The 26,101-nt window shown below is 43.7% G+C and overlaps 3 protein-coding genes across 4 annotated transcripts; 2 read left to right on the top strand and 1 right to left on the bottom strand.

Moving 5' to 3' along the window:
• The first annotated feature begins 94 nt into the window (after positions 1-94).
• On the top strand, positions 95-2,987 carry rbp5 (retinol binding protein 1a, cellular). Its single transcript, XM_030370570.1, has 4 exons — positions 95-557; positions 847-1,031; positions 1,477-1,578; positions 2,383-2,987. Exons 1-4 carry the CDS (start codon positions 482-484, stop codon positions 2,434-2,436), a joined length of 417 nt encoding a protein of 138 aa, XP_030226430.1. The 5' UTR covers positions 95-481; the 3' UTR covers positions 2,437-2,987.
• LOC115553976 (tumor necrosis factor receptor superfamily member 5) lies at positions 2,760-10,296 on the bottom strand. 2 transcript variants are annotated; one of them, XM_030370555.1, is made up of 8 exons: positions 9,845-10,296; positions 9,466-9,586; positions 9,034-9,177; positions 8,635-8,728; positions 8,206-8,282; positions 7,502-7,612; positions 5,044-5,178; positions 2,760-4,701 (listed from the first exon to the last, which is right to left on the bottom strand). In XM_030370555.1, the coding sequence occupies exons 1-8, from the start codon at positions 9,884-9,886 to the stop codon at positions 4,511-4,513; spliced, it is 915 nt and encodes a 304-aa protein (XP_030226415.1). In that variant the 5' UTR covers positions 9,887-10,296; the 3' UTR covers positions 2,760-4,510. The 2 variants fall into 2 exon arrangements, with proteins under 2 accessions (XP_030226415.1, XP_030226414.1); XM_030370554.1 differs by having other exon boundaries at positions 2,943-4,701; positions 9,466-9,591; positions 9,845-10,293.
• A 496-nt stretch (positions 10,297-10,792) lies between these two features.
• On the top strand, positions 10,793-25,821 carry c1s.2 (complement component 1, s subcomponent .2). Its single transcript, XM_030370360.1, has 24 exons — positions 10,793-10,951; positions 11,222-11,423; positions 12,976-13,156; positions 13,267-13,392; positions 14,103-14,290; positions 15,731-15,881; positions 16,236-16,351; positions 16,487-16,562; positions 16,678-16,809; positions 16,983-17,060; positions 17,250-18,080; positions 19,756-19,831; positions 20,252-20,465; positions 21,313-21,493; positions 21,967-22,101; positions 22,627-22,832; positions 23,297-23,444; positions 23,712-23,830; positions 23,921-23,999; positions 24,081-24,215; positions 24,336-24,410; positions 24,832-25,034; positions 25,140-25,357; positions 25,447-25,821. Exons 1-24 carry the CDS (start codon positions 10,938-10,940, stop codon positions 25,799-25,801), a joined length of 4,239 nt encoding a protein of 1,412 aa, XP_030226220.1. The 5' UTR covers positions 10,793-10,937; the 3' UTR covers positions 25,802-25,821.
• Positions 25,822-26,101: the final 280 nt, after the last annotated feature.

The following is a 26,101-nucleotide window of genomic DNA, read 5'->3' as shown; positions in this document are numbered from 1 at the left end:
ACTGCCATGCATGATGCAGATCCGTGTGAATGTCAACGTGTTTTCAAGCAACGCCCCTTTTAAGTCAAAGCTCACATTACGATGTCTGATCTTTTCCCTTCCGAGGAGACCCCTCCTTCTCCGCAGGAGGTTCCCTGGTATAATGAAGAGCTCGTCTGCTGGGACTTTCAGTTAGAAGCAGACTTGGATTGGTCTTCAAGCTGCACATGTCCTACCGTTACTATTCTCAGAAAAGGGTTGAATAAGTCGAGATTTCTTTGTAATTTCCGCACAGATAGTTTAGTCTGCAACATTTTAGAGACAAGACAGTGGAACACATTTCAGGCGTGTTTAGATAGCTGCAGAAGGGGACTTTATATCAAATGTGGGCGTTCACCTGTAAGGAATAAAAATACAATAAAAATCCAACCAGAGAGGGAGAAAGAAAATCGCCCTACTGTAACTGCAACTGCAATAGGATTCTCTTTGACGAAACAAAACAATGGCTAAACCCAACTACTCTGGGACCTTTCATATGGTTTCTCAGGACAACATGGATGCCTACCTCGCAACTTTGGGTAAGGGTCAAGATTGTTAACATGCGTCTCGCCTGCGCACAACTTTTTCTTTATTAGTATTACTTGCATTCCTGGCGCCTGTAATTGATACTTGGCCTCCGGCAAATCACATCACTCCCATGGGATTGTGTTCTGCAGATATGCATTTGGTTTTCGCTTCGACGCAATTCTTAGACAACCTATTGTGTTTTAGGTTGGTTGTCTCTGTTTTTATGTTTACAGTTTTCCGTGATCCCGGACTTCATTGGCGTTGGTGACCAATGTATACATTATTTTCTTTCTCATTCAGATATCAATTTTGCGCTGAGGAAAATAGTGTGCTTACTGAAGCCCACTAAACAGGTTGAGCACGACCCAGCCACGGGGGGTATGAGGATCCGCACCATGACCACGTTTAAGAATTTTGACATGGATTTCTCTCTGGGCAAGGAGTTCACAGAAGACCTCGGACCCGTGGATGGACGGGTCTGCCAGGTGGGTTGCGTTTGTCTCATGGATTGTCTGTGTGTGTACATAGGTATTTTTTTCTCTCAACCAGCTGTAGTTGCTGCTTCATCTGTGTTGTAACAAAATAGTTGGCACAGAGCTATTCTGCAAAAGGACGCTTGCTTACTGCATCTCATTAGTACTTAAAGAGGGGGGAAAACAAGACTTATTGGAATGACACACACACACACACACACACACACACACACACACACACACACACACACACACACACACACACACACACACACACACACACACACACACACACACACACACACACAAATGTAATTGTGCTCAAAGCCATTTGGGTTGCAAACAAAGTGTGTCTGTGTGCACTTCTACAATAAGAGAGTACTTTCCTTGCTGATCTCCATGTGAAAAGACTCTCTTTCTGGTGTTTTTATTTAAATGTGGTTGCATCTTTCCTCAGACTACTGTGGACTGGGCAGGAGACAAGCTGTTGTGTGTCCAGCGAGGGGAGAAAGAGGGACGCGGCTGGACTCACTGGCTGGAGGGAAATCTGCTGCATTTGGTGAGGATGCTTACACAGGATGCTCAATCAGGATCCTGGCAGGAGGTGGTCGACGGGGGAGGCGGGCGGAGATGGGGGAGTCTACTGGTAGAAGGACATGGCGAGAGATAGGGGGAGGGGAATGAAAGATGGGAGCACATGATACAACCACCAAACTGGCAAGAACATGCAGAAAAGATGGCATAGATATTGAGAGCGCTATTCTGTGATGTGCTTCACTGTGGGGGGGGGGGGGGGGGGGGGGACAAAATGTCTACATCTTTCTCTATCGGCATTTGGCCAACGATTCTAAAACAACAACCAAGGTATGCAGGGGGAAAAGGGCAGGGGGTGGGATCCTTTATTCCTTTTCACAAATAAATTTGAAGTCACGTAACAACGGGAGAAGACTGCAGTCTATTCTGTCCTCACTTCAACAAGGCCTCTAATTCCCTGTCCCCCCTCCCGTGGTTTGGTACTGCCTGTCACCGCTCATTAGTGTCTCACACAACCGCGTCTGTGCACTAAGTAGCTCTATCCAGGATGTATTATTAAATACTTGTGGGGAAGGGGGGAACAATGGGCGAGTTGAACTTGGGTTCAACCCGGAGAAAGATCCACGGCAGCCCTTCAAAGGGTCTGGGATGGGGAAAGGCTACAGGCACATGTGGGGAGGGAGAGGGAGAGGAAGAGGCTGTGTGGGGGGTTTCTTCAGCCTAATTTGCATAACAATGCATTTCATCCCTTGTGTTTAAAACGTCGCTTTCAATGTTTGTGTGTCTGTGTGTGTGCTAACCCTCCATTTCCCCCCCTCCCTCTCTGCAGGAGATGAGATGTGAGGGTGTCACTGCCAAGCAAGTTTTCAAGAAGGCAGACTAAACCTTCAAACTCAGTGGGGGAGCTTTCCAAACACGCATTTACATTACCGCTTTACATTTATTTTTTAGTCTTAAGACAGAACATTTGCTTGGTACTCGGTATACTGAAGGGAGTGGCTTTTAATTGTTAATAGACGTTTGAAAAAAATAATTTGATAGATTCAATCAAATCATTTAAATGAGTTTGCATTTATAGCAACAGTTGTGCGTCTTTTTGTTGAAGATTAGTCCAATATGTTTTTTCTGAAAACATATTTAACGGTAGGAATGACATGTGGGAGCATTTCTACAGAGAGTAAATTAGTTTTTTTGCACATATTTGGCCAGTATTGAATTGTTTATTCAAATACATCTAATAAAACGGTCAAACTATTTGATACTTTACCAAACAAAACAACTAGACCCTGTGATTTTCTCCGATCACAAATCAAAAAGTGGAAGGATAAACAGTATTTGTTCAGTGGCTTTGAATTGAAAGATAATGCATTTGAAAAATTGAAATGATAGTGTTGTCATACTGCATGATTTTTTTTAATAAATTGTTTATGTGAATCTGCTTGTTATTCTTATTGTTAGTTTAGGATTCCTAACATGAAAAAGCGTCAACCATAATACATTTTTTTCTAAACATTTTATATTGAATGCGTCATTTTCGTTTGAATAGCTGATCATTGTAATGCTTACCATTATATGCAGTATCTTTATACCAGTATGGTGTATATAATAAATAACATAGCAGGGAGAACCATTGCGCACCATTGTGTGCTAATGCAAATATTCCAAGATATCTTCAAACTAAGTAGCCCCCTACGATTTGCATCAACAATAATGCAGGGCTCCCAAGTCTCACGCAATTTATTCGGCGTGAGACACACGCAATTCAACCCATGCACACACTCACACGCCACACTTCGTATTTCTCACGCATAGAAATTACCAGCATAGCGCCCACCAATTTGCGCCGCTATTTAACAGTGGAACAGGTAGGAATCAAATGGGTTCCCCGTACGTAGGGTAACACCAGACGTCCTCTTTTGCCCGGACAAGCCCTCTTTTTAAGACATTTAAAAAAAAAAGTGTCCGGGAGGAATTTCAAAATCGTACTGGATTTCATTACAAAGCCAAGCATGTTCACATTGAATTTGCGTTGCGTTTCTCTGGGTCGTTCACAAAGTGGTGAGGCTACAACCTCCCCTACTCAGTTCTGTTCACTTTGCATTGGTGGAAGTGAGTAGGGGGAGTGGTTAAGTAGAGCCTTCCGATTGGACGGTTTGACTTTAGAGTTACCGTCATGTTTTGTATTTCTTTTTTTTACCATTATTGTTTCATAGGGACAAACATTAACACATTTCTCCTATAGGGGATTGATGAAGTTCTATCTATTGAACAGAAAGAAACACTTGTTCATACTTTACACACTTTACCTTAGCATTGGCCTACTGAATGCGACAGATATATTTTAAGCATTGGACTGAATGCCACATAAATATAAATGTATGTTTTTTGCACGTTTGCAATTTTTAAAATTTCAGGGAAAATGATATGCCTCTACTGGTGTTGCTTAGGCCAATAGCCTTTTGAGGCAGTGTTGTCTCTGAATATTAGTGTTAAGGGCCAATTATGCTTACTATCATACATTAGTCACCATGTCTCTGGACACATTGTATGCAGTCAAATGTTAATATCCCGCCCCCCCCCCCCCCCCCCCCCCCCAAATCTCACTCTGAACTCAGTTCAAAACTTGAGAGCCCTGATAATGGACGATAGAAGGAATCATTGCCAAGCTTTCATGCGTCGCCGTTTCAAGGCCCTCATTGATTTGTCATTTCGATGGCCGTCCTTTAGATGGCAGCAGAGGGACATGCTCTTTGCCATGGTATAAATATTTAAGGAACACCCGCCGTCTACGGAAATTCCATTCTTGCAACATTTTCTCAAGAAATTTCGATTTGTCCCAGTGCTGGGAAGAGATTCCTCAGCCTCAGTCCGTGTTCATCAACTCCCCCATGTGTACCATGGACCTATTAAAGATGTGTACCGAGTCTATGGAGTGAGTGCATGCGGACTGCTGCTGGCTACATCCCGCACCACTCGTCCTCCTGAGGCTCGGAGTGGAGGCCGAGCGAGGCTCCTAGCAGCTGATCCGGCCTCCCGTTCCCGTGTTGGTCTTCATGATTGAAGGGATTAGGAAAGCTGGTCCATTCCGGTTGCGTTATGTGCAGGCCATTTTCAACCACGCGGTCAGGGCTGCAGCACTTAAAGTCCACTATGAAAGAAAGAAAAATTGAAATTCAATAGGCTACCACATTTTCATTCTAATGCCCTAGTGCTCCACAATTGATGTATTGTAATGGAACATAAGCATGATGATGTGTGGATATTCTCCATCAGCGCTGCTGTAACGACCACATTAAGTGACAACTGAATGAGGGCATTTATTTTAACGGTAATAACTGTAAAGATGATGACCTAGTTTAGACCTTTTGTTTCAATAAAATTGGCTTTTATACACCCGACCTCCATCTATTGGTGTTGAGGACGGCAGCAGCTCCTGTGGTGTGTGTGAGTGTGTGGAATTCCTGTAGGCCTCCGTGGCAGAGTGGGTCACCTGTGATGTGTGAGGGGCAGTCGCAGCTCTCCTGGCAGTGGATGTCCATATGCGGGGACGGGGCATGCGGTGGGAGGTGGACTCCCGGTCGGCCTCCTCCTGACACCCCTGGATCAGCAGGAACACTGGAGAACACTGACAATGGACACACCAGGTAAACACAAGGACCTTCACCTTAGGATTTTGAGGTAAATTAATTTAGTCTATGCCGTTTCTGATGATGTGTCAAGCTAACAACAGTTATAAATGGTTTCTTCTTTCACATAATGGTCAACACCATGCATAGGTTTTATGATTTTGTAGATAAGATAAAGACTACAAACATGGCCACTTTGCCATTTCCGCTAAAGCCAAGACAAATGGTTCTGCGTTTTATTATCCATCCGTCTCGGAGGTCCGAGGACGTTGCCTAGCGACACGCACGAACACGCCCCTTTTCCTCGGACGGCGAACTCGCCATCTCGGTTGTACTCAGTGGTGACCGAGCAAAATTCCGAGACAGAATTCAAGATGGCTGCGCCCATGTGACTTGAAGCATGAACTGTTTTCATTGTGCTTGGACCGCTTTGGTGGTTTAAATGTCAATTTCAATCACTCGTATTACTGCAATACCTTACTGCGTCCGCATCTCTGCCTATGTATGGCCTATAGCCTACCTATTTTGGAGCGCCTGGTACTCTGCCAATGCTACCGCGACCACAGCTTTCCGGGTGGCGTCCATGTTTTCATCCAACGACCGAGCGAAATAATAAAACGCTTGAAGTGTGGGCGTGGCGTCAGATCCGAGAACCGATTCGGTTCGCAAAGAATACTAAAACGCACCAGACAGGGCCATACCACAAAGGATCGAAATTGTTTTTCATCAATTTACACGTTTGGAAAATAGTTTATTATTTGTACACCGTCATCTGAAATGTTAGGATATGATAGGACGAGTAGCCTACATGCAATAAGGGCCTTTTGTAAATATTCCTGGTATAATCATTTTTTTTATCAATTCACCATTCGTCCACTTTTGAGAACTATTTAGTAATTAAGCAGACACGCAAATTCAAATGCACGACATTAAGACGCAGGTAGGAGTTAGAAATCAAGGGGATCAAACCCAGTAACTTTCGTTTGGGAGTTTAGCCAGCTAGTCACTACACCAACAGAGTAACCTCCATACAGTCTGAGTGAGTCTACATCTCAGTGTACAGAATACTACTTATACCAACCCAATACCTAACCAGTTACGCCCGGAGTTGTAAAGAAAAGCAACAGTCAAAAGTTCAACACACAGCAAAACAAGAGTCATTTCCCACACACTTGTGACGTGTTGCGATTTACTGGCAGTGGAGGGGGATGTGGTTCCCCCCCCCCTGCCCCCTGACAGCTTCTCACTGAGCCTTCTGGGCTTCTACCAAAGGTTTAAGAATATGCAGGTTTCTTCCTCACTGAATCGTCATCTGATCTTGTCTATTATCATGTCTGACTGTGTGTCCTCCCATTATATGGTGGTGCATGTGAATACAAATGCTTTATCTCAAAACAAAATATTTTCATTTCTATTTTATTCTATGTTTGGTCTACACATTGGGTTCAAAAGTGAATTAGTGTCTTGGCCACACAGCCTCTACTGAAAAACTGTTCACTTGCTGAACGACCCTGTCTGGGTCATACACACAGTCAAGTGGAAAGTTCTGTCCCATTCTGTAGTCTGGTATATTCTCTCAGATAATCTGGGATATTAGACTAGCCTGCCGTCTTCTTTTTAAAATATCTTATTCAAAAAAGAAAGACTGGTGCATATTTGTTGACCCACATATATATAAACAAATAAATAAATAAATAAATAAATATATATATATATATATATATATATATATATATATATATATATATAAATGTGTACATAAATGTGGGTCAACAGCACCAGTCTTAAGTGGCTTTGCTGTAACTTGCACAGGAAAGAGTTGGGGAAAACCACGCGTTGAGCTTCAAAGGCATTTGCAACTGTCAATTTGATGTTGATCAGTAAGCCAACATGTAAGACACGCATCCTGTCTGGGTCATACACACAGTCAAGTGGAAAGTTCTGTCCCATTCTGTAGTCTGGTATATTCTCTCAGATAATCTGGGATATTAGACTAGCCTGCCGTCTTCTTTTTAAAATATCTTATTTAAAAAAGAAAGACTGGTGCATATTTGTTGACCCACATATATATAAACAAACAAATAAATAAATATATATATATATATATATATATATATATATATATATATATATATATATATATGTGTACATAAATGTGGGTCAACAGCACCAGTCTTAAGTGGCTTTGCTGTAACTTGCACAGGAAAGAGTTGGGGAAAACCACGCGTTGAACTTCAAAGGCATTTGCATTTTGATGTTGATCAGTAAGCCAACATGTAGGACACGCAGAGTGCATGCACCTCGCTCACACACAGCTCCTACCTGCTTTACGTGATCTGCGTCTTGTCCGCCAAAAGATCAGTCCAAGAAACAGGAGGAGAGTGTTCAAGGCCAGCCCAGACCACAGGCCTGCTGGTAACTCCCAGGAACACCCTGGAAGAGACAGCAGGAGGCACGAGGAGGGGACAGCTCATATTCCCATACAGATGACGACTTGTTTACTTGAGTGTCAATGCCTGCAAATGTAATTTCCTTAACAAATGGATCCTATAATTCCAAAAACCAATGGCAGTGAAAACCTTGGGTACATATTCAGATTTACAGTACACGCTACTGTCAGCCTTAACCAGGATCAAATCCTTTTGAATTTCACTCAAAATGGAATCCTTCAGGAAGGGCAATCCTCAAGACCATAGGCATTTTTTAAAGCCTATTTATTTATTATATATGGATTATTGGGGATGCATCCCAACTGCTCCATAAAAAAGAAGATGAAAGTGTTTTGGGTAGTGTAGGAAATAACACAATGGAGGAGGAAGTCTGACAGGCTCAGCATATGAACCATGGAGTGAGTTGTACATCGATATTAAACATCTTATAACTTTGTTAAAGTCTAGTGTTGTAATTCTAATAATCAATTGTCAATAACTTGAGGATTGCAATATTTTTACCTCAAAGGTTGTACAGTAATTTGCCATACAGTATTCCCAAGTCCCAACATAATGTTATAATCAGTCAAACCCTACCAGATTTGAAGGGACCACAGATAGCATCAGCAATATCGGTTCCAGGCATTTCCAGCGGTCTCCCTTGTTCTTCACAACTGCAACACAATACAGAGTAACTAGACAGCCCATCAACTGAAAACTGCACTGTTCAACTTTTCTATTGCTGCTCCATTTAAAAAAAAAAAAAAGGCCATCCTCGAGCCAATGCATCCATGGAATCCCCTCCATTAATAATTGTATGCATATCACTTTTGCGCCTTTACTTTGGCAACTTTTACTTGGTAGTTTGACTGAACCCTCCCTACGATCCCAAAGCCCTGCTTTAAATTCATCAAAACATTTCATTACAATTAGTGTTTCAATTTATTGCAATTTTAACTCGGATGAATGCTTTAAATGAATGAATTAAATGATAGCCTAGCTAATAAAGAACCAAATCAAGCTCACCTGGTGTGTGCTTTACAAGGTGAAGTGCGGTCTGACACATTGCTGAACATCCCACTGTCACAGGGACCACAGATTGTATCATTTGTCACCGTGGCTGGAAGTATAACAGTGCGTCTCGTTATTTCTGTAACTCTACTATTTGTTAAAAATACTTTAGCACCCTATCCAAACCAACCTACAATGAATTCAGACACATGTCTTTCACAGGGCTATGCATCCTGCTCTAGGATTGCCTTCATGCAGATAGGCTGTGGACATTGGGATTGAACCCATCCACTACACGACCCGGGCCGGGTCGTGTAGTGCACTGTCCTTCTATCCTGTGTCCTTCATTAACGTTCAACGTTCCTCTTTAGTGTGTGTGTACCCACACAGCCACCACAGACGGTCAGCACTCACCTTGAACCCTGACCCCTTGGCCCGGGGGACAGGAGGTGATCTGTACACATTGTTCACAACTGGCATCGTGGCAATAGAAGCCCGTGTTGCAGCCACACTGCCGGTTTTCATGGGCCTTGCATTCCTTCACCACCGTCTGGTTTTCTACAACAACACAGATGGAAACAGTTGGAAATAAAAGGGTTTATCATACATTAATAATTATAAATGAATAAAGGTTGAGCGCCTGGTCCTGGAATCTATTTTTCACTTAAAGAATAAAAAACCCTCTACATGGGAAATAATAATGTCTTAGAATGTCTTAAAAGACGAATTAGTGCAGTTGATCTTTTGGGGGAATGGATGAAACGGGTTGCGTCTAGGATTGCTCAGAAGTCTGTGTATGTCTTCTTGTGTGTGTCTTTATATGTGTGTAAAAATTGTTTCACTTACTGTTGTCGCATTTTGCACATAATAAACATTGAGACAGGCCGTTCTGCTTGTCTGTGAAAACCTCTGCTTCACAGTCTAAACACTCAGTGCCCCTGGTTGAGTCACACTCTCTGCCGACATACTGTCCTAAGAAGGAGTGGAAGAAAGACACAGACTGAGTTGTGAAAGGGAATCAGGCTAGCATTATCAAATCAAAGAGAGGTTGCAGATTAGTAAACAAACAACAAACAACAAAACACACACACACACACACACACTCTCACACACACACACACACACACACACACACACACACACACACACACACACACACACACACACACACACACACACACACACACACACACACACACATTTTACACAAATACGTTAGACACACCTGCCGGACAGCGAGCACAGCATTTGGTTTCTTGGGAAACATACTCGTTTGGATTACAATTCATCCTTTTGACCCCCATCAGCCACTGTCCCCAGACACCTCCAGTATCCTGTAGTGGCTTAGATCACCGTCAAACTCCGGATTCTCTCCCTCTTGTAGTCCTCCCTTTTCTGAATGAATAAGTTCCAGTTCTGTGTACGGCTAAGCCATCACCTGCTGCTGTCCGCATGGTATCATGAGTCACTGGTGTTCCTAGCATATGACTTCTACTGCTCTTGTGTGTTCTGTTTCAGCACAGTGGAAAATCTGTGTAGCCAGCCACCCCTCCCCCATCTCACTCTCACACCCTATCTGTGTTTTTTTGGCTGGTGTCTTTTCGACTCTCAGTCTCTCTCTCAGTCTCTGTCTCCCTCTCTGTCACGGTTTCTCTCGCCCCCCCTCTCACTCTCACTCTCTCTCTCTCTCTCTCTCTCTCTCTCTCTCTCTCTCTCTCTCTCTCTCTCTCTCTCTCTCTCTCTCTCTCTGTCTCTCTCTGTCTCTTGATCTCTATCTCTCTAGGTCTCACTCTTTCTCTTTCTCTCTCTGTCTCTCTCTCTCTGTCTATCTCTCTCTCTCGTTCTCTCTTAGTCTCTCTCAGTCTCTCTCCGTCTGTCTTTCTCTCTTTCTCTTGGTCTCAGCCTCTCTTTCTCGGTCTTAGTCTCTCTCTCTTTAGCTCTTTCCATCTATGTTTAACGTCTCTGTTCCTATCAAATCCATCTCTGCCGATTGTTGGACGGGTGTGTTCCAGAAGTATAGTACCAAGGAGTCCTGTTGTACATGGAGCGGAGAACAGACCCAGAACAATTCCCATGTTACCTAGGTTAGGAGAGAACACAGAAGGGCTGCCTTATTTCAACTGTCCAACAGTCTACCACATCCATCCTAAAACAAGAGTACAAAAACAGACTGATGGAATTCATAAAATGCTGACATTATATAAATTTAATAGAAACGAAACCAAAGTGGGGCTTCTAGGAGAGGCAAGGGAAGTAAAACATTATAAAATAGGGAAGGTAGAGTGTGGAAGAGTTAGAGGAGATCGGGTCGAATCACCATGTTGAGATTAAGGTGGGTTCAATTATTACATCTCTTAACTGATATATATGATATAACAGCATAGTGCTATTGACAGGTAGCTAGATGGACCACTCGGAAAAGTAACAAATAATTTAGGGTCTTGGATAATGACACATTCTTAGAAGGAGAAAATCCTTTCTTTGGTCATGTGTTACGTTTATGTACCAGTAATAATATTCTTACCTTTGTTCATCCTGCCAATTCCCACTTGGACGCAGTCGTCTCTTTAAGGATGTGTATCTCTCTGACCCCCCCTACCAGCCTCTGTCTAGCCCTCCTGGCCTCCTGCTGGGCCAGCGATCCTCTGTCGGGCTGGGTCCAGTCCCCCGGCTTCCCCCGGGGCTACAAGCCCCTATCAAGGCTGGAGTGGAGACGGTGTGCCCCCAAAGCCCACCAGCTCACCCTCAGCCTCACCCACCTGGACCTGGAGGACAGCCTGGACTGTGAGAACGATGCTTTGGAGGTCAGAGGTCCCACATATTTATATCTCTTTTAAATGTGTATCGTGTTGAGGATTGAGAAATATGAAGTCATGAACAGACAACGGTTAAATGTATTTGATCGTCTAAAAGGCTAAATGGTGTAGCAGTGCCCTTAAGTTGTCATGTTAGTTTGGCATGACAGTTATTGACATTTGGGTTTACTTCCTAAAGTAATTCATGTCTTAATTATTTTTCTTAAACGTGCTGGAGAAGAGACTTCCCTTCATCAGCTAAATATTATTCAGAATAATTCAAACGATTCCAGTTTTAAATCGATGAAAATTTCTTCAGCTTATGCTGATACCATGATTTTCAAAATGTCCCGTTAAGATTTGGCAGTGGTATTTCACAAACTTGGAATATACTATCTGATCACAAGGTTGTTTGCAACTTGCTGCACGTCGTTCACCTCCAGCTCCTTTCCTTCCTCAATCCCCATGGTCTGCCCTACATATGGCTCCCTTCAGATGGCCTCCCTCATGTCCTTCTTGAATGCCTGTGTATAGAGAATTCGTGTGGAAGCAGATTGAATCCTCATGTATAGAGAATTCATGAGGAAGTAGTTTGAATCCTTGTGTATAGAGAATGCTTCTCATGAGGAAGTAATTTGAATCTCCATACAGGGAATGGTCTGCTGCATATGAGGAAGCAGTTTGAATCCCCATATAGGGAATAGTCTGCTGCTCATGACTTAGCAGTTTGAATCCCCATATAGGGAATGGCCTACTGCCCACGAGGAAGCAGTTTGCTCAATTCTGGTATTGGGTGGCTGGCCAATCATTCAGGACATTGAATGGGTCTATTGCAACGGTGTCAATTTCTTAAAAATAAATATCAGGCTTTATGTGCGACCAGTCTGCATGTTCATCGTTTCATAAGGTGGACGATACAACATAAAACTAAGACGGAAATAATGGCAAAATCTAACTTGTTTGTTGTAACATTCAATAATAAATTGTTAAAAAGGTACACAGTTATTCTGTGTGACGATCCAATGATGAGGCGAGAAAACCTGTTTTGTGAACTTCAAGTTATAAGATAGCCTACAATAGATAAGCATAACTATAAATTGATATACTTTTATGTGAAAAGCATTTCATTAAAAGACTTTGGAAATGAGAAAGGAAATTGGACTGCCAAAGAAAACTGAATCATCGAACAAATGAGGATGTCGAAATAATTACCATTTCAACATCACAGTAGTGTCACGCCCTATGATTTTAGAATTTCGGATCAAATATATTTAATCTGATATACCGAAATTCCTCAGAAATAACTCAACTCATTGTATGCCTTGACAAACAAAGTAGTAGACTCCAAAACAATAGTAGACTCACAAACAGGCATCTACGTTCTCTAAATAGTGTAGTAAATAGTAGAGTGTTGCACTTTTACAAACGTATCTACCTGGTTATCTATGTCACAATTGATTAGCTTTGTCATGTTTGCTTTAAAATGGTGAGAACACGACTATTTGTATATGACCCTCAAAGGAATCGTTGATCCCTCCCCCTCGACATACTGTCCATCTAGATCTATTCAGATGGACAGAAGATCGCCAGTCTCTGTGGCCGAAAGCCACTGGAGGAGCTGCAGTCCAGCGTGAGCCCCGACCTCAGGTCGTCGGCCGGGGGCTGCCTCTCCCTGACCTTTCGTTCCGACTTCTCCAACCCGAAGAGACACACCGGCTTCAGGGCCTTCTACACGGCCAAAGGTACGCAGACCACTGGGGTCCGAACATATCATAGAGGCCCTTATATATGTTTTTGTGTTGGGTGTGATATCGTATGCCTTTATCATGCCTTTCCCCCCCCCCCCCCCCAGATTTCGATGAATGCGAGCATCCATCAGGCCAAGAGTGTAGCCACTTCTGTCACAACTTTGTAGGAGGCTACTACTGTTCCTGTCGCCTTGGTTACATTCTGGATGAGGACCAGCACACATGCACTGGTAAGCTTCTGGTTATGGCGACTGAGGGTTGCTTAGATTAGAAGACCTGGCTGCTGCCCCAGCACTGGGTGGGTGGTGTGGAGGGGAAGGGGAAATGGATGTGAAACTTGACCACTGAGGTTAGGGTCGGACTAGGTTCTTATTATTTGGTTATAGTTATGAGCAATTATTTGGTTTAGCTTTAATGTATCTTCAAATCATTTTATTTTAAGTTCAAGTTCAAGATTCCTTATCGTCCCTTAACAGGGAAGTTGGACAGCACCCACAAAAACAATACAATAAAATACAGAGGTAGTCCCGAGAAAGGACGTACAGAGCAGCAGTGACTTTGTCAAGGCCTGTTTATTATAACGACTGTGCCTCTTCTAAGGAGTTATGAGTCATGAGCTGAGACATTTAGACATGGTGTTTATAAAAGTGTGTGGTACTTAAAAGGTTAATTAAAAGAAGTAGTGAAACCTAAAGGGACAAAGTAAAGGAGGAAGAACACCAAGGATTAAAAGAGGTAATGAAAATAGTGGAAATCCCATGATAAAGTTACAGTGCACATGAACCCAAAGTTTCATGACAAACGTTGTCAGTTGTAATTTGTGATGAATTATGGTGAACCTGCTGCTGCCACCTCCTGCTCCCCTCCTCCTTCCTCTCCTCCTCCTCCTCCTCCTCCGACCCCTCTACCCTCCCCCTCCTCCTCCCTCCCTCCCCCCCAGTGAGGTGCAGCCAGGATCTGTCCGGGTCCCTGAAGGGCCGGATCTCCAGTCCGTTCCGTCCGTACCCGGACAACAGCCGCTGCCGGTACACCCTGTCCGTGGAGCCCCACCTTCAGCTGCAGCTGGACTTCTCCGCTGCCTTCGACGTCGAGCAGGGTCCTGATGGGGCCTGCAGGGACTCACTGACCGTAGGGCCCCCCACACACCGGTCTCTGTTTCTTCTGAAACCCTTCAGAAGGGTCTCTGTAGAGCTGTGTTACACAGGGGGCATGTGGCCCATGGCATAAGTCCTAAAAAAAGAAAATAAATACAATTTAAAAAATATATATTAACTGTTCATACAGTGTTTGATAAAGGTTGATACACAGTTTTCTCACAATTATGAACAATTTGAAGAGTGTGAAATGCACACGAAATAAATGTGGTCCAATTAATTATTGAATCAATGCCTTGCTCATCGGTTAGTATGACGTCCGTGAGCAACGGAGACTGGTGTTGTGTGTTCAGACTAGTGGCGGAGCTACATTTTCCGTGGGGTGGCCAGAGTGAGACCAGAGATAATTTTGGGGTGGCACATAAATCTAAATATGATATAAGGCATCTTGCAATTTAGTGAATATTTAAGGCATGTACACAGTGTAACTCTACATCATAATATTTATTCAGACAATTGTGTAATTGACAATGCACTTTTTTGCAGTTACCTTTGAGGTTTTTTTTTCTTATCAAATAACATCATCAGAGACTCAGAGACAGTGTAATATTTCTTGTTCTTCTTAAAAAGAAGGCCAAGAAGAATTGAATTCTGACTCATTTTAAATGAAACATTTCTAAAGGCCTTGTGTGAATAGATTGAACTCAGATTCTAAGACAACAAGTGCCGGTTGGTCTAAGCTTTTCAGGTCTGTTTAAAAAAAAACCAGTAACTCGACCTTCTGATCTAACATTGTAAAAGTAAAAAGTCAAAAATGCAGTTCATTTATCAGAAAATAAATGACACATTTGCAAAAACATTCCTCTTTTTTTTACTTTTGAATCCCTGCCTCTAAAATATACAAAATACATTAACTTGCCATAGATTCATCTTACAACAGCCGTCTTCTGCTATTATTGTGGTTTGTAGCAAAGCGCTTCACAAAATCACCAAAATCCAGGGTTTTTTCTCGTCTTGACACTACTGTTTAAACTCCTAGATTGCTGACTCGATGGTCGCCATGGTAGATTGTAGGTAGGTCTTGACCGGTTTGAATGTGGAAATGCTTCGTTAACAGGTAGCTGTACTCACAGGTTTGGCAATGGTCCCTTTGCATAACTTGAACACCTCAAGGAATACCTCATTGAATGGTAATGATATTTGTGTGTTCCACAATATTAGAGGGCATCTCTTCACCAGATGTGGACATAAGAACCAGACCTAAATGTATAAAGCCTCTTCAAATTATAGATGTAAAATAAATAAAAAATCCACCAAAATGAAAAAACAAGGGTGGCCAATGGAGAGGCCGGGTTTCAGTCTAGGGTGGCCCCGGCCACCCCTGGTCACCCCCTAGATCCACAACTGGTTCAGACCAGTCCGATTTGTCCAGTCAATTTTGATTTCAGTTGGTTTCTTTGTTTCTTGCTGGCAGGTTGAGACTCGTTCTGGGATGCTGGGACCCTTCTGTGGTGCAGTGCCTCCTCCCAGTCCCTTACTCACACACTCAAACCACGTCGTCATTCATTTTAACTCAGACAACTACGGCTCCAACAATGGGTTCACTCTCTTCTACAGGACCAAAGGTACAACAGCACACAACTTTTGTACTGCTGGTAACCGGAAGGTTGCTAGTTGTGTCCCTGAGCAAGGCACCTCATCCTAACTGCTCCTGAGGATCTGGCTGTCGCCTTGCATGGTTGACTCCGCCGTCGGTGTGTGAATGTGTGAATGTGTGCATGAATGGGTGATTGTTAGGCAACATTGTGAAGCGCTTTGAGTGGTGGTTTGAAAAGCGGGGTATAAATACAGTCCATTTACCATTTAGTCATACGTTTTGGTAGTGATTTTATGGACAACTCTTGAATGCACTGAATAAGCTCAGGACTAAATCAACTAGGATGGAAAATATTAAAATATGCCTTCATTATCATTTGCAGGCCAGACTTGTTTAGGAACAGTCACCCCCGATTCTACAGTCGCCCCCATGCGTCAGGAGTATCACTATGGCGACAGAGTGACTGTCACCTGTGACATAGGTCGTCGAGCAAATACAGTGAGTGTGCAGAGACTACATACTGTACTTGCATCACCCCTTTAAGACAAACATGTGTTGTGTAATGCATGGCACAGTGAATAGATCTGAACCCCGTAGCATTGGCCTAACTCTGATCTGTTTCCATGTGGTCAGCCTGAGGAATCTCTATCGCATTATGTGACAACGTGCCAGAAAACGGGCACATGGAGTCCATCCTACACCTGTGACTGTGAGTTAACTCACCTTCCCATTGTGGAAGAAGCCCTCAGAACTCTTTCACAATTTATCTGTAAATAATCTCTGTACTTCATTTCATTGTACTTATGCTGTACTTCCCTCTACAGTTTTGACCTGTGACCTCGATCCAGTTGCCGGCCAGGATGTCCTTCAACTTAAACCCAATCAAATAAGCACTTCGTTTGGCGATCAGATTCAGTTTGAGTGCAGTTCCAGCTACTACAATCTGGAAGGCCCTGGTAAGCAGCACAAACACACGCTGGGTGATGTTCAGTGAAAATCAATTCCACGTGACCAGTGACCAAACATAGCCAGCACACTTCCAACGCTTGGCGGCGCCGCTAGTTGTCAGACGGCCACGAGAGCCCGCGCATGCGTACCAATAGCTTGTGATGTGCTCTGCTCCCCTCAGACACGTACACATGTGATGCCAGTGGCGAGTGGGTATCAAGTCTGGACGGGAGGAAGACGCTGCCAAGATGCATTGAGGGTACTGCTCAAATAGCAATCACAACACATGATATTACCTTATCTATTATTCTATTGGTATGACTTTATATATATAATTGTTATATATTTGTATATTTTTTATGATTTCTGATGACCTCACACACTCATATATATTTATATATTAAATACAAATTGATATATTAAATACATATGTATCTGTGTGTTACAGTGTGTGGAAAGACTGCAGGTGCTAGTTCGGCTACTGGCAGGATTCTGGGGGGTAAAATGGCCAAAGACGGGGAGATCCCATGGCAGCTCTCGGTGAAGGGCCGCGGGTGGGCGGGGGCCTCTCTGATCGGGGACCGCTGGGCCCTGACGGCGGCCCACGTGGTGGACAAGAATGATGCTTTGACACTGTACGGCGGGGTGTTCAACTTGGCACAGACCAACCAAAGAACCAACCTCCCCCAAGGTGAACCCCTGCCGGTGGATTACAACAACGTCATCGTTCATCCCGGCTACACCAAGAACGTCCAAAGCAGCCAACGCCTCAACTTTGACAATGACATCGCTCTGATCCGGCTGGCCTCCCGGGCGCCGTTGGGGCCGCGCCTGACACCCATATGTCTGCCTGAAGCCCAGGGGCCATTGATGGACGGCATGCTGGGCTCTGTAGCGGGTTGGGGACAGACAGATAATAAAAGCCGCAGTCAGATACTGAGACACGCTCCCATCTCACTGATGTCCTCTGCTGTCTGTAGGGACACTCCTCGAATTGGGGCCGACTCCATGGTTTTCACTCAGAACATGTTCTGTGCCGGAGCGCAAAACAAGGACAGTTGCACTGGGGATAGTGGGGGCCCGTTCTTTGTGCCGAGTTTGGGTGAGGGGAACAGAGGTGAGGCAGGGCCGTATCGGATTGAAGGCATTGTTTCATGGGGAGCTAATTGTGGGGACCGGCAATTCAAAGGTTATTATACTGCGGTGAGGAATTATGTGGGCTGGATCCGCGAGACAATGCAGAAAGTAGAGGATGAAGAAAGGAAGAATATGAAGAAGTGATTTGCACTTCATAATTTCAATGCAACGGTATTAATTATGTATTTCACGCCTTACTTTTTTTTTAATCCATTAATCAAACAATTTTTAAACGATAGGCCTATAGTGTTTTTGTGTGTTAGCCTATGTATCTTTAACTAAAATAAATAAATCCCCATGTGCTGCAAACAAGTTTTCTATTGCTTATCTATTAGCCTGGCTATTGCCAGACAAAGCTCCAACGTAGATTGCACGTTGGACTCGGGAAGCTGCTGTCATTTTCTACAGCACGAGGTGTGATCAATGGGCCTAGTTCAAATGACTCTGTACGCAATTGGCTGCATGCCGTCGCTTCCCTGTCGTCATTGTGTTAAACCAACCAATAGCGGGCCACCGGGGCTAGCGGCCCATTGGGTCTCTGGTTCAATGGCGTTTACTTTGGACCCCTGCTGGATTTAGGAATGACAGCTCCCTCTGCTGGCGGTTAGAGGGGAGAGAAAAAAACCTAAATGGAAATGCCAGCCTAAATTGACCCAAAAGTATAAGGTAGGCAGGCTACGAGGTAACTAGATTTTCTTGGATTTTATTTACAAAATTATCAAATGGTCAAAAATATATGTATGGGTAAGAAAATAAACAAGCCCAAGCGATTAACAAAATAACTACAAAAATATACAGCGAACTCAATAAACATTATAATTGAATCCTTTTTTAATATCGATAAACTGCATGTTTAACATATATCCCAACTTCCGCAGCAGTGTTCACCTTGATTAATCTTGATTGATCAGATCAATCAAATCAAACTAAACAAAAAGGTTCAAAGCATAATAACAAAACAATCAGAATAGAAACAAATGACCAGAAGCACACAACCCAAAACAACCTCCACATCCCTCTGTCTCACTGTGCCTCCACACATCCAGCACATGTCTATTCAATACGTGGTTTTAAACATTTGTTTAAACTTATTTAAGGTTCCACATGGTTTCATTTCCTCACTGCAGCTGATCCATAAATTCCCTTATTTCATTGTAAAACAATGTTTTCCATTACTCCTTAATATCGTTGGTTGAAACTAATTCCGATCAAAACGCGTTGGAACTTTTGGATACGATTAGGTATAAAAATATATATTTTTCTTTGCGCATGACTTCGACTATTTTGAAGTCACCAAATCTTGAAATGTAAGTGCTTTTAATTAGCCTATATCAAGAGTGGGTTTGTTGGTTCTCCATAGGTAGTCATAGGCTGTCATAACATCCACAGTGTTGTAGGCCTACTTCCAATCCGAAAGGCCCTGGGTTTGATCCGCAATCGATCCCTCTGCCTACCTGTAGGGATCCTTGAGCTGAGCAGTTGCTGAATAGTAAATACATGGTCAATAATAGGTTAGACTACACACGGAACCAAGCTGTGAGAGAGACTTAACGAATAGTTTGGCACATGCTTGCATATCTTCTGTCTGAGGAGACGGGTTCATTTACCCAAATAATTATGACATAAGGAACTATCTGGTGCCTTTCTCATCAAATCATACCCTGTTATAACCGTCAAAAGGTGAATATCAGCTCTGAGTTGCATCACAGACGCCCTCCAGGCTCAGCCTTTATCCAACTGGAGGTCCAAAGATTATGTTTGATTAAAGATGAGATTTATACGGGAAAACACTTTCGTTTTTTACCAGAATTGACAAGCAAACAACAGGTCTTGCAATCAGCTTTATTTCAACTATTGGAATTTAGATATGGGCAGACCAAACTGGATAATTTGGTATGTAATATTCTGTCTTATTTTAATAATAATAAAAAATTGCTGAAATGTACTTTACTTGGAGGATAATATTCCAAAATATAAATGACGATTCCACTGTTAACACTGGGAAGCACATTACTGTAAATATTTTGTAGGCCTATGCTAAGCAAATTTTATAAGCAATATTGTGAATACATTCATTGATGTAAAGTACCCACAACGAAAACAATAGAGTAATAGGAACGCACATAAATGCATCCGTTTGTTTGTTCAATTCTAATGGAACAAACAATTTAACGCAAAAAGACAAACAGATCGAACTGTTTGTGTGTGTTTCTGTGTGTGTGTGTGTTTCTGTTTGTGTGTTTCTGTTTTTGTGTGTTTGTGTGTGTGTGTGTGTGTGTGCATGCTGTGTGTGTGTGTGTGTTGTGTTCCCAGGCTGCTCTGTGTGTTGGGGTGTGAGTGTTTGCCTGTGGCGGATGTCGTGTGGCCCAACCACGGGAAGATCCAATCCCCCGACTTCCCTCAGCCGTACGGCCCAGACCTGCTAGAGCGCTGGGACCTCCGCGTCGCCGACGGTTACCAGATCCAGCTCACCTTCACACACATGGACATAGAGCCTACTCAAGACTGCAGTTACGATGCTCTAGTGGTCAGTACACAATAGCACTCACATTTCCCACAGAGGACGGGCTTCTAGGTTCAGGAAGACCTCCCCAGTAAAGTGTAAGCCATCATTTTATTGATGCAGTATCAGGTTATTATCCAAGGAAGCTAGCACTCCAAGAATCAACATACAAGGGTTTTGTCTTGGTGCAGTGCTCTGTAAAGGACTCTCCCTACACAAACATAACTCATACACAAACACAAAAATCAGCATCCTTACGACTGTATACTATTCTATCCTAAACTAAGATCATTCAATACTATACAATACCATTGCTACTACCATACTATACTATGCATATACTCTATGTAATACTATTACATAGCCCATACCAAACCACGACTATTCTATGTAACCTATGCCATATATACCATACCATTTGTTCAGAAAATAATCCTGCATCACAAGTTCGGCAGACAATCAGACATGTCTGCCGAACTTGTGACAATGAGACAGACATTCAATCATAAAGTGTGTACCTAACATACAACATACACAGTAACCCATTAACAAATATATAGTCCTTCACCTGGATGGGTTCTAATCCCAGAGATTCATCAAATACCCGTTTCACAGAGGTCCCATCAGGGGACAAATACAATGGTGTCGCTCAGAACAGTGATTAGTTGTCTTCTCTTTTGATGTACCCGGGAAAGAAAAGTAGACTAAACTATTGATGACATCAACCACTGACCGTGGGCCGTTTGGCCTGGTGCATGAAAGTAGCAGACCCATAATTACTTATTAACTGGCTTCGTTATTTAAATATAATAATGAAACCAGTAAGTAAGTATGGGGGTGTGTGTTCCTTCTTCTCCCTCCGATCTCCCAGCTTCTCTCGGATGATAAAAAGTTGTTGGGGAAGTTCTGTGGCCAGGAGGATTCCCCCGATGGGAATCATCCCGGCAACCAGCCCATCCTGTCACCTGGCAACAAGATGTCCCTGGTGTTCCAAACGGACGACACTAACTCTGAGCCGCACAAGGGCTTCTCGGCTCACTACCAGGCCATGGGTTAGCTCTCAGTCCAGCCGTCGTTTTGCTATAACCCCACTACTAGTCTCCTAACACAGACCAGTGGCTTCACTTTTTTAACTTACACTTCCTGTTAGCCGTACTGTACTTTAGGTAGCCAAATAGGAGTCCCCGGATCAACAAAACCTGAACACGTGACCCCTGCTCTGGGCTCTACGTCACGAGGGTCTCGATGGGCCCTCTCACAGTAGGAGAAACAGGGGTGTAGCTCATAACATGATTATGGGTCCTTTCCATTTTGGTTTGTCACTGAACCAGCATAGAAACCACTAGTTGGCTTAACAGTCATTGACCATACTGGTGCTGGTACATAAATAAGACCGTTTTGGGGACATGAGGTAACTTGACCCTCTTGCTTTAAGTGCTCTGATACTTAATACCCTTGATTGAGAGACTACCCCACTACTGTTGCCACCTCCAACACCCTCCCCCTCCCACCCTCTTCTCACCAGACATCGATGAGTGTGCACTACTGGATCCGGACTCAGAGCCACTCTGCTCCCAAATCTGTCACAACACCCTGGGCTCATACCTCTGCTCCTGTCACCATGGCTTCGAGCTACGCCCAGACCAACACACCTGTATGGGTGAGTGCAATGTCTCAGGAAATTGATTGAATTGTTTTTTTCAAGGCATATCCACCAAGTATCAGCGGGTTTTTCCATGAGGAGGTAACTTGATTTGGGATTTGAGACTAGAATGTTATTAAACGACGTTGTTTCATCTCCACTAATCAACGGCGGAACAATGTGTGACTCCATAGTGACATGTGCTCATGGTTATTACATCATTTAAACACCTTGGGATTCCTTACTATTTTGTGATTTATTGTTAGACGGGTTGCTACATATTTCATGAGTTTAAGTGTGAGTCAAATAAATGATTAAAATCCCTTTTAGAATAACTTTTCTCTGAACTAAATATTTATTTTCACAACCATCAGCAGTGTCAGGAATATGTTCTTGTCGAAATGCTAATATAAGTGTAATAACAAAGAATGCCAGTGTTTATTGTGTCTTCTACGTATCTTCTATTCTTTGTTTTACTATTGGTTAGCAGCTGTCACCAGTGTGTTTGTGTGTGTTGCTCAAACACTGACCCTCTGCCCCCAGCCTCCTGCGTCGGGGGAGTATTTTCCGAACTCATGGGTCATCTGTCCAGCCCGGGGTTCCCTGACGCCTCCCTCCGTAAACTGGACTGCCGGTACCTCATCTCAGTGGAGCCCGGCTTCACCGTCACCCTGAACTTCACCTCCACCTTTCACATCGAGAGCGACGAGGGGGAGGAGGGCTCGAGCTGCTTGTACCATTGGTTAGAGGTAAACGGACACGCCGTCTTGGATGGCAAGTAGGTCCTAGCCTTTATGTTAGTTTCAAGTGTATTGGTCCCATGCCTGAGTCGTAGCAGGTACAACTGGCAGCGCAATGCTGTCTTCACCTTCTCTCCCTTCAAATTAATGTGAAGAGTAAGAAAACAGAATACAACCGGGACACATAATACAATACAGAGTATACATGACAAAAAAATTACAAATATAATATTTGATTACAGTAAGAAAATTGTTGAAATTGGATACCCTTATTAATGGGAATGATGTGAGGGTGTATTGATGTATTACCATGTGCAATACTGCATATACGTATATATATATATATAGATGTATACGTGTCAGTATATGTTTATTATTGCGATGTTGTGATAGTCTGAGGTAGTCTGTTGATAGTGATAGTCTATCTGATAGTCAGAGACCTTGTGTTTTCTCCTGCCTCCGGTCTGATACAGGTGACGGTCCAGGACCAGCAGCCTGTGCGGCTGTGTGGGGATCAGAGTCCAGGACTCATGATCACCAACTCAAACAACGTCACTCTGGACTTCCACACAGACTCAGAGGGAGTGAGCGATGGCTGGAGCCTACACTACAGCACCGAGAGTGAGTTAGAGGGAGGAAAAGAGGGAGGAAGGGAGGGAGGGAGGAAGGGAGGGAGGGAGGGAGGAAGGGAGGGAGGGAGGAAGGGAGGGAGGGCGGGCGGGCACAGACTGGGAAGGAAGAAAGGAATTCAGAAAGAAACGAAGTAAGGAACGAAGGAACGAATGACAAAGACGAAAAAACATGTGAACGCAAATAGCAATTTACGGAAGCCAAGCATGAGTTGACCTGGTCGATTGTAGAAATAAAATGTGTTGGTGTGTTCCTCAGGGGTGAGCTGTCCGTCTCCGGGTAGCTTGACCCACGGCAGGGTAACACCGGCCTTCAACCAGTACCTCTACAAAGACTACATCCACATCCGCTGTGACCAGGGATACAAACTAATGATGGTAAAAAATAACAACAGTACGCTGAATTTGGGTCCTTTCTCCGATATTCCGACGCTTTCCTACATTTTCTGTCTCTCTAACGTCTGTTAGTACGGTCGAGAGATAGACAGCTCAGTTATCCGGTGTCAGAGCAATGGACAGTGGCACCTCCCTCTCCCAGAGTGCCAGAGTAAGTTCAACTGACGCAATAAAGATGCCATCGCCCTTTGTTATGAAAACGTTGGTTATGAATTTGCTTTATCTCTGACAGTCATCGATTGTGGGAAGCCTGAAGAGTTGCTGAATGGCGGAATCAAATATCTATCTGGCTCGGACTATCAGCACCGCTCTGTGATCCAATACCACTGTAATGAGCCTTATTACAATCTGGTGGGAGGAGTGAAAGGTGAGGCGTGGATCTCCTCAACCACTATAAACCAAACCAAGGTAGAGTTTGGTGTTTTAATGGATTTCAGTGTCATTATTTTATTAATGTCCCCCTTCGGTGTCTCCATCTCTTCTCTAGTGAGTTTTACATGTACAGCAGACAGAAAGTGGCGCGACAACAATGATGTCCCTGTAGTTCCAGTTTGTCTACCAGGTAATTTAGCATTTAGCTGGCACATAATTATGTAACGTAATGCAGGCTACTCTATCGACGATAGAATGTTGTCTATAGAGTTTTCACCATAGAGGCCCGTGCCTACCAGGTAATATAACCTCCTCTAGCTCCAGAGGCCCTTAGTAACGTTTCACTTTGTGTTTAAAATCCGTTAAGGGGTCCCCAAACTTGTTCATCCTGCGACTCACCTCCTGTGCAGGTAGGCCTACTTTTGGCCCAGAATCACTCCAATAGTATTCCTCTTTGTCTTTAGTCGTGAACTAATAATCAAATTAGACTTACTAAGTTACTAAGACGCGTAACCTGATACCCTGCCTGCTGACCCTCTTATGGGTCGCGACTCACTGTTTGAACAGTTCTCTGCAAACAGTCTTGCACATTTGTATACTTCTCTGCTTAGTTTGTGGGAAGCCGACAGCGCGGGCGGGTCAGGCTGGGAGGATCCTCGGGGGCAAGTTGGCTCTCCCCGACACTTTCCCTTGGCAAGTGCTGCTGAACGTGAACGGACGGGGAGGGGGCATCATGATCGGGGACCGATGGGTAATGACAGCAGCGCATAACCTCGTTCACAACGGCATACAAGTAGACAAAGATCAAGTAATAGTAAGTGGATTGGGATTGCACCCTATTGATTCCATTAACTGCGTCCTACTGGTATGGATCCCATTCTCTTCCTTGATTCATTTCCAATTTTGTTTTGGTTTCCAGGTTCGGGGAGGACACATTGACGTTAATGAATTGATAAATAGAGCAGCAGCGAGTGTCGCCTCTCTCCATGTCCATCCTGGTTACGACAACCCAAACCACATCAACTATGATAATGACATTGCCTTGATCAGACTGCAAAATCGGATAACGTTTAATTCCTCAATTATGCCGATCTGCTTGCCACCAGATGGCGCCACTTACGTAGACGGCGTTATGGGGTAAAACAATGCATGCATGTCTTGACTTCATTTTGGAAGTTCAACATTTGAACACATCAAATAATTGTTTTACTTATTTATTTTCCCAGACTAGTCTCGGGCTTTGGGGTTTCACAGAAAGACGGAACATCCATCCTCAGCAACAAGCTGATGTTTTTCAGTCCCCCCGTCGTCAACCAGCAGACGTGCATCCGATCGCTGGCAGGTGAGAGCCAACGGCTGACGGACAACATGATCTGCGCGGGAATGCCCGACGGCAAGAGCGATGCGTGCCAGGGAGACAGCGGCAGCGCGCTGGCCATCAGCCAGGGGGACATCTACACCGCCGCGGGCATCGTCAGCTGGGGCATCGACTGCAACACCCGCGGGAAATACGGAGTCTACACCAGAGTGGTCAACTATCTGGACTGGATCAAAAAGACCATGAACGACAACGACATATAATAAAGCATGTCTTGCTCTGATGTTTTCTGTGGTGTTAGTTTGTCCTCGTGTGTATTAAAATAGTTCTGTATTAAGTATAAAGCAGTGAGAGACGTAGAAGATTAATAGCTTGCTTTTAATCCACTTCCGTGTATGTTCTTCCTCTTCTTCTTTTATTTAGGCAGCCTTGACGCAGCTATGGCGTATTACTGCCCCCCACTGTTTGTTATTTCCCCCTAAACTTTAAATCATTTTATATACTCCAATGATGTGAAGGTAGTCCATCAATTCCTTTGTTTTATCCACTGAATCCAAATTTAA

Source organism: Gadus morhua, chromosome 11 (assembly GCF_902167405.1).
Source record: "Gadus morhua chromosome 11, gadMor3.0, whole genome shotgun sequence".
NCBI classification, from domain to species: Eukaryota; Metazoa; Chordata; class Actinopteri; order Gadiformes; family Gadidae; genus Gadus; species Gadus morhua.
This window is presented reverse-complemented; position numbering and strand designations above follow the sequence as displayed.